The sequence below is a fragment of the Oncorhynchus keta genome, chromosome 16 (genome assembly GCF_023373465.1).
Source record: "Oncorhynchus keta strain PuntledgeMale-10-30-2019 chromosome 16, Oket_V2, whole genome shotgun sequence".
Classification (NCBI taxonomy): domain Eukaryota; kingdom Metazoa; phylum Chordata; class Actinopteri; order Salmoniformes; family Salmonidae; genus Oncorhynchus; species Oncorhynchus keta.
In genome coordinates, this window is record NC_068436.1 from 10,350,307 (window position 1) to 10,358,002 (window position 7,696).

Here is a 7,696-nt window from a genome sequence, read left to right on the forward strand (position 1 = left end):
TTGAAGTCGTGCCTGGCCATGCAGTCGTGGGTGAACAGGGTGTACAGGAGGGGACTGAGCACGCACCCCTGGGGAGCTCCAGTGTTGAGGATCAGCGTGGCAGATGTGTTGCTACCTACCCTCACCACCTGGGGGTGGCCCGTCAGGAAGTCCAGGATCCAGTTGCAGAGGGAGGTGTTTAGTCCCAGGTTCCTGAGCTTAGTGATGAGCTTTGAGGGTACTATGGTGTTGAACGCTGAGCTGTAGTCAATGAATAGCATTCTCACATAGGTGTTCCTTTTGTCCAGGTGGGAAAGGACAGTGTGGAGTGCAATAGAGATTGCATCATCTGTGGATCTGTTTGGGCGGTAGGCAAATTGGAGTGGGTCTAGGGTTTCTGGGATAATGGTGTTGATGTGAGCCATTACCAACCTTTCAAAGCACTTCATGGCTATGGACGTGAGTGCTTCGGGTCTGTAGTCATTTAGGCAAGTTACCTTTATGTTCTTGGGCATTCTAGGAGTTTCATTGATTCTTTTAGCATACATCACATCTGATCTCACCCTATTCTGCATACACCGACAGCACTTTATAAGGATAAGGATGGGTAAACACTCTGCTTAAAGTGTTTATTATCTGTGTGCGCACGTACCTGAAGGAGTGTGTCTGTGTAATCTGTATCACCTCTCACTTCCAGGAGGAGGAGGGTCCAGATGTGCTGCTGGTGAAGGAGGAGGGGTCTGGGGAGAGTCTGGGGAACCCTGAGGGGAACATGGTCATGGACAACCAGACTACACCTCCTCCTGCACCTAAAGAAGCACCAGCTGAGCAGCACAGGAACACACACAGTCTCACTGAGGTGAGTCCACTGTAAACTACTGTCTGAATGGTATTAGGTCAGGGCCCGTATCCACAAAGCCTCTCAGAGTAGGAGTGCTGATCTATGATCAGTTTTTGATCATAATGATCAATATGTAGAAAGGTGACCTGGGCCCGTATTCACAAAGCGTCTCAGGGGAGAAAATTGGTCGTAAGTGCTGAGAATAGAAACATTCTACTCTTATGGGTAAAAATAAAATCTATCCATGAAGCCTCTTTAGTCACACCTAGTAGACAGATATTTAGAACACCTCATGAGCTGTCCTAGCCCGCTAAGAGTTACCAGCAATTGTCTTGATAATAGAAAAATGCAGCGAGTTGGTGGTTCCTGCGTCACATGCAATTGCTTTGTTCAAATGTTTTGATAATTCTATATGATCGATCCATAAATAATCTAAATCTACATGCAGCAGTATCTCTTGTTACTTTGACAATGATTTCACATGAGTTCCTATTTCACATGATATGCCTAAATACTTATGACAAATAGGCAAATAAATAAACATGTTTTTCTATTGATTTTTTAATGGCCTACATTATGCTATTTCAAGTTATTCCATTAGGAGCACAATATCACGTTGTTCAAAAAGATGCCTAAATTGGACCTGCCTATGAATGTGTTTGTTGAAAATGATAGACCTTTCAAACTATTTGAAGTTGTTAAACGGGAGTGAAGAGTGTGTTGATAACGGTAATAGTCAAAATTCTGCCTTTAACAACCATCAGAATTGGTTTAAAAGTGTATGCATGTCGATTAATTAAGATAATTGATCGTGTCAGGCGAAATTATACAGTATCAAACATTTTACCATGGCAACATTAACCTCTTGAAACTAGCGATGCACAGTCACATTCAACATGGTTGTCTGAGGCGTGCTATAGAGTTCACAGCTGGCGATGCCTCATTGTGATTGTTGCAAATGATGGGGAATAACCAATGTCAATGGGCCTCATCACCATCTTTCCTTTGCAGTGCCTCAAACTGTTGTGATTACCAGCTGAGAAACTTTTCAGAGTTGATTTTACTCCTGGCTCAGAGTTTGTCTGGGCAGTGTCTAAACATCATCCTAAAACCTACTCTGAGCTGGGAGTTATTTTTGTCTTAAACTGGTTTTAGCAGAATTCCTAGGACCTGTTCTGAGATGCTTTGTGGATACAGGACCTGATCCTAGATCAACACTTCTACTCTTTGTGGATACATGCCCAGGTCTTAGTTAATTTTGTCTGAGGTTTGGGACCATGCCTTTTCAATTATCAAACCATTTTAAAGAGTGTCAAGTAATCAAATCAATTAACACATTTTGCTTAGTATAAAATCAACTAACATGTTTGTATAGTACTCATAGCAATCCCTCATTATCCAATCAGAAGATGTTCCATAGCAGGGTGCTCATATCAGATATCTTGATCCAAGATCCTCTCACTCTGTATCTCTTACAGTCAGTAGACATGGAGGATGGGAAGCCTGATCTGCTGCTGGTCAAAGAGGAGACAATAGAGGATGGACCAGAGAGCATTGATCTGCTGAGTGGACTAAAGATGGGGGAGCAAGGTAAGGGGGAAATACATATAAACTACATACAGTAATAGATCTTCAATGGGAATACTGATGCACCTGGTTATTATTCATTCATCTAGCCGGTGTCCATTCCACAAGTTACTACCGGCTAATTCTATGACGTTAAAATGCCTATTTAGTCTGTTCCATCTGACTGCGCAATCCACATCCATCTCATCAGCCCAGGCAGGGCTATAAACTTGATCTCCACTATAAAAAGCATCTAGACAGTATCTCACATTTCTTTTAGACTAACATTTAGTTTTCAACAGCGGAGATTTGTATAAACCTTGAAAATTGTTTCAATATTCAAATTCTATCACCAACTGTCCCATAGTAATGAACGAGTCGGGACGAGAGACAGGCAGGCAGCGTTTCTCAGCTAGTCGAAATCATTAATACTTTTTTAACTAGAGTGAGCACATTTTCTATGCCAGGCGAAATCGTGCCTCATTAGCTCATTGTTATGGATGTATCCAAATAAATGTCTCTAAAAGAAAGCATAAACAAATGCAAATACAACTACTGTTGTTATCCTGCCTGCACTGTTTGACTCGACTGTAAATTAGCCATAGTTGGCTAGCGAGCAAGCAAGGAATAACAACGTTGCCAGCCAGTATGGCAATGGAACATTCAGAACAAACGACTGGGTCACGTCTCTAGCAACCGAACCAATAGAACGAACGACCAGCCGGCTTGGATACCAACCCCAGATGTGTCGGGACTATGTCTTGTGGAAGGATGAAATGGATGAATACATTTATCCAAATAAAAAAAAGTTATGAAAATATGTTCATTGTTATTTGAATGTGTTGGTAACCCGTTGTATAAATGTGATAATGTCCTCGACTTATGTTTACATAAAAAAACACAATGTATAACCTTGACCAGGTAATTGACTCGAAACATTTAATGAGTCCCCTTAGTCAGTCAACTTCGGTTCAACACACTATGGTGGAGTCGCACTCTTGCGACTTCGGTTGAAGGATCTACAATCAGCCTTGACAAGGCATTCCTTCAACTAATCCCGCTCTTCATCTTGTGAACAGGAATGATTCAAGCTTCTAAAACAAATCATTGGAAAACGAGACTCTTACGTTGCGCCAACTAAACTGTCCCATAGTGGCAGAGCGTGCTCACCCCCTGGACGTTGTGTACGGAAGTTATTTGTTATCATAAGTTTCCTAATCAAACAGTTCCTTATTCTTCAGTTTGCTGGAGTAATGAGTAAGAAATCGATCAAGATGACGATGGCTTAGCCGGGGTCGTGATCATGTGGTTATAGTATATAGTTTGTCTCGGCTTGGAACTGGCGCCCCTTGCTCGGAACAGTCTGTGTGCGCATTGCCACATACTGCATGCAAACTCCCTGGAAAGACGTTGACTGACTGAAAAGAAACGTAATGTCAAGACTATAACGGTTGTTCCCTGAAGGAGCGAAATGAGGTAGAACACCTGTTTGGCCCCGTGCCGCCCATTCCAAGGCTTGGTGAAAAGCGTTATTAAATTAAAGTAATGAATCTGAGTCTCACGCTTATCTGTGGAAGGCGAGGCTTCCAGCTAGGCACAGACTTTATTGACCTTCTCAGGCGTGATTGTAGATCCTTCAACCGACTCCCCGTAGTATGATGTACCTCATTTCCCTCCTTCACTGAACTGTAGCTATAGTCATAACGTTACATTTTCTCTGCCATGTTTGAAAAGTATTTTGTAAACTCTTCCTGCAGGTGGTTGGCTGGAGGCTAACAGAGGAGACTGGGTGGCCATCTTGGATTCCCAGACCGGTGCAGCCAAGGACCTGGGGAATAACATCACTGAGCAGGCCAGGACCAGAGGCGACATAGTGGAGGTCAGTGGATGGGACAGCGTCCTCAACTCTGGGCTGGGGATCAACACTGTTAACCAGAAACAAACAGTCGAACACAAAACAACAACTGAACTTAGTCTCCATGACAACAGACTGGCTGAGATCAGGGCGATGCGTAGAGTTGGTCTGCATGGACGGGGAGGTGTCCGTATGCAGCGAGAGAGAACAGACATTGACTTGGCTAGCAATGATCTGTCCTGCTCCTATAGTTGTGATTCAGAGAGACTGATGGCGCCTCAGGTTACCCCCCTAACAGGTGCTGCCTTCAGCCTGTCTTCTATAGGATCTATCAACTGGAACATGGACCCTGCGACAACACAGACACTCCCTGGCCTTAATCCTCCTCACACTCTCCTAATGTTAAACCAGACCTCAGACAATGCAAGTTCCTCAACACTAAATGGCTACACAAGCTCATTGACAAATGAAAATAGTAGAGACAGAATCAGTAAAGGTGGCAGCGCCAAAGAGAAGCGCTTCCGGTGTTCGTTCTGTGGGAAAGCCTTTAGTTTCCCTCAACAGGTGGAGATCCACCAGAGGATGCACACGGGAGAGAAACCGTTCGGCTGCCAACTGTGCCGGGCCCGTTTTTCCCGATCGTCCCACCTGAAGAGGCACCAGAGAGTCCACACAGGGGAGAAACCCTACAGCTGCCCCCAGTGTGAGAAGAGGTTCTCCCACCAGCACCAACTAAAGATGCACCTAAAGATCCACACGGGAGAGAGGCCATTTGCCTGTATACACTGCGAGAAGAGGTTCTCAGAGAGGAGCTACCTCAGGATACACCAGCAGAAAATACACAGAGACCATGTATAGTAATATGTCATGTAGAACTATATAGTTTGTTTAGAGTTAATTCTGTTGGTTTTGGATATAGAGGGAACTGGACGAGGTGAAATAAGGAAAGAATGAGTGATGAGGCAGTAGATGATATGGTGATGGTGTCTGTAAAAATGCTTCACTGATGAAGTGACAACCTTGCCCTGTTTGACGGTGTTTTATAATGAGGAAATGATCGTGCCTTAATTCATGTTTACTTGACATAAACGAGTGAAGGTGTGTGTAATGTAATGTTGAACCTTTTCCAAAGTATTCTAAACTTAATTTTTATCAAAGTGAGGGTACCAGATTTACAGAAAAGGTCAAGTGTGTGAGAAGTTATTCTACTTATCACATATTGTTTTGTGAAATAAAAGTACTGTAGTTCACGTTATTTGAGTGTGACCATTTTGTTGAAATTAAATTCAAAATGACTTCATGCTGACTGACTTGATTCTTTTTCTATCATTGCATGACTGGGTTTTCCTAATGAGTCTAACCAAAACATTATACTTAATTCTTCAATCAACACACATGGATTGTTTAAAAAAGAAATAAAACTCAGATGGCTCCATAGTGTTAGGTACCTGAATCACAGTGTTAGAGATGGGCTTGACATTTTATAATATCATATTTCTGTGTCTACAGTAAAGTTTATTATATAAACCTTTATGTTCTTCTGTACAATTTGTGTTTACAGTCTGCAGTCCATGAGAACCTGCTGATATCCGGTGTTGCTGGTAGGAGAGACTAGACCTCTGAAGCAGCTGGTCACAAACCCTGGCCCCAGATCAGGACCCTGGATCAGGAGCCCTGCCTTCCCGGGTCGTAACTGGGACGGAACCACGATGGACAGAGACTGTGTAGTGGGCAGTAATATTTGACGTGTATATAGAGTATTTATGATAAATACCTCAAATGCGACTCGTAATAAGACTAATAAGTTAGCCTATTAAAATGTTCACCATGTGCAATCAAGTATAATGCCTTTAGCTGACTCAGCACAAGGAATGGTCATGAAAATGGTGTTCTAAATTCAAGTATTACTTAACTTGAATGGATTCACCTACAAGGCATAAAGCTTAAGTAACAAAGCATCAACAAGCATTACAAGTCATTCTTCTAAGCATGGTCAGAGAGAACGCACTAGTATAGGTATCTCACCACAGCAATTCAGGAACATAAGAGAAAGATTCATTGTTCTAAGACCCTTTTATAAGCTTCTGAGTTGTTTGGATTCAAAAATGAAGTTGTTGACTAATAGTATTACTGTAAATTGAACCTCCAATCAGATATCAGACCTACAGGATGTAACCTCTGCTTCTCAGAGGTGAGACAATGGGGGTTGGTGAGATCAACACAGAGGAAATTCTTGCATGCAGTTGATAAGAATTGTCACTTCGTGGCTGAGCTGCCCTACAACTCCACCACCACACGGAACACAACCAGTGGACAGAGGCTTCAGTCTCAGTGCAGGGCTTGGGGCTGATGGAGATAGACCATTCTGTTCCTATGATAAACACCACAGTATCCATGATGAACAGAGCAGGTCGCCCTGGGCTTCAAACTTCACAGAGAGTGGTGTGAGACCCCCCATGGTGGTAGTCAGCAAATATGTATTTTCCTTCAGAGTATTGTCTAATGCCTGTTGACTGGGTTCATAGAAGGCCTGGACCTGGTTCTAGCCTTCCTCAGTTACCTCATGGTTACCCCACCAATACAGAGGGTCAGTATGGGCGTTCCTATCATACAATCCCAACAACACCCAAACAATGGCTAGAGGGAGCTCAAAGACTAACCACCTTATGGGGGTGGCTCCTGCTTCTCCCTCCTCTGGTGTCATTGGGTTACAACGTGGGAGGCCGAGCATTAGTTCCGATGCCGACAAGCCGTACGCCTGCCCCACGTATGGAAAGCTCTTTACTGAAGCGGACTATGTGAAGAAGCACCAGACAGTTCACACCAAGGAGAGGCCCTTCCAAGTGTAAACTATGTTACAAGAGCTTCTCCTTCCTGACTAACCTGATCAGACATAGGAGTGTCCACAAAGGGGAGAAATCGTAGCAGTGTGGCTTGAGATGTGCGCATGGGAGATCTGGGAATCATTCTTTGACTGACATAATATAGTTATCATGTGAAGTGTCTTGTAGTAAGAGTTTAAGAGGGTAATTAACCACCTACCCCTCATGAACTTGTCATTTGAAACAGTCGTGTAAATTCCTGTTTTTATAGACAGCAAACCTATGCAAGAACAAAGACAATTGAATATTACCTTACCAAATTGATATAAATGGAATAAAGTAATTCATTATTTTATACTTGCCAACAATGTTCTTTCAGGGGAAAAGAAGTCTGTTCTCAGCATGAAATATACTGATACTGAGATTCAGGGTTTCATTTTTTTACAGACCTAATGCAATGGTAAATCTTAGTGCTGGCAGTAAGATTGTGTATCAGAAATAGAGCTATTTTTACAACCCGAATTATGGGCGCAGTAGCCGGTGGTGGCGCAAAAGGGATGGGTTTTGATGAATAAAGTTGTAGGTGTGTCGAAACTATGACCCCGTTTGTCAATAGTTACCACAGCCACAAAG

General features: G+C 43.0%; 1 protein-coding gene and 1 long non-coding RNA gene across 2 annotated transcripts in view; one reads left to right on the plus strand and one right to left on the minus strand.

The window, feature by feature from the left end:
• Positions 1–5,561, plus strand: part of LOC118395570 (uncharacterized) — a 34,419-nt gene extending 28,858 nt beyond the window's left edge. The window contains exons 9-11 of the mRNA XM_052465076.1: positions 677–838; positions 2,299–2,410; positions 4,144–5,561. Coding sequence (XP_052321036.1) covers positions 677–838; positions 2,299–2,410; positions 4,144–5,099 — 1,230 coding nt within the window. The 3' untranslated portion in view covers positions 5,100–5,561. The remainder of the gene's footprint in view (positions 1–676; positions 839–2,298; positions 2,411–4,143) is intronic.
• LOC118395653 (uncharacterized) overlaps positions 1–5,996 on the minus strand; it is a 46,187-nt gene extending 40,191 nt beyond the window's left edge. Inside the window, exon 1 of the long non-coding RNA XR_004828004.2 lies at positions 5,859–5,996. This is a non-coding gene — a long non-coding RNA (uncharacterized LOC118395653). The remainder of the gene's footprint in view (positions 1–5,858) is intronic.
• Between the last annotated feature and the right edge of the window lie 1,700 nt (positions 5,997–7,696).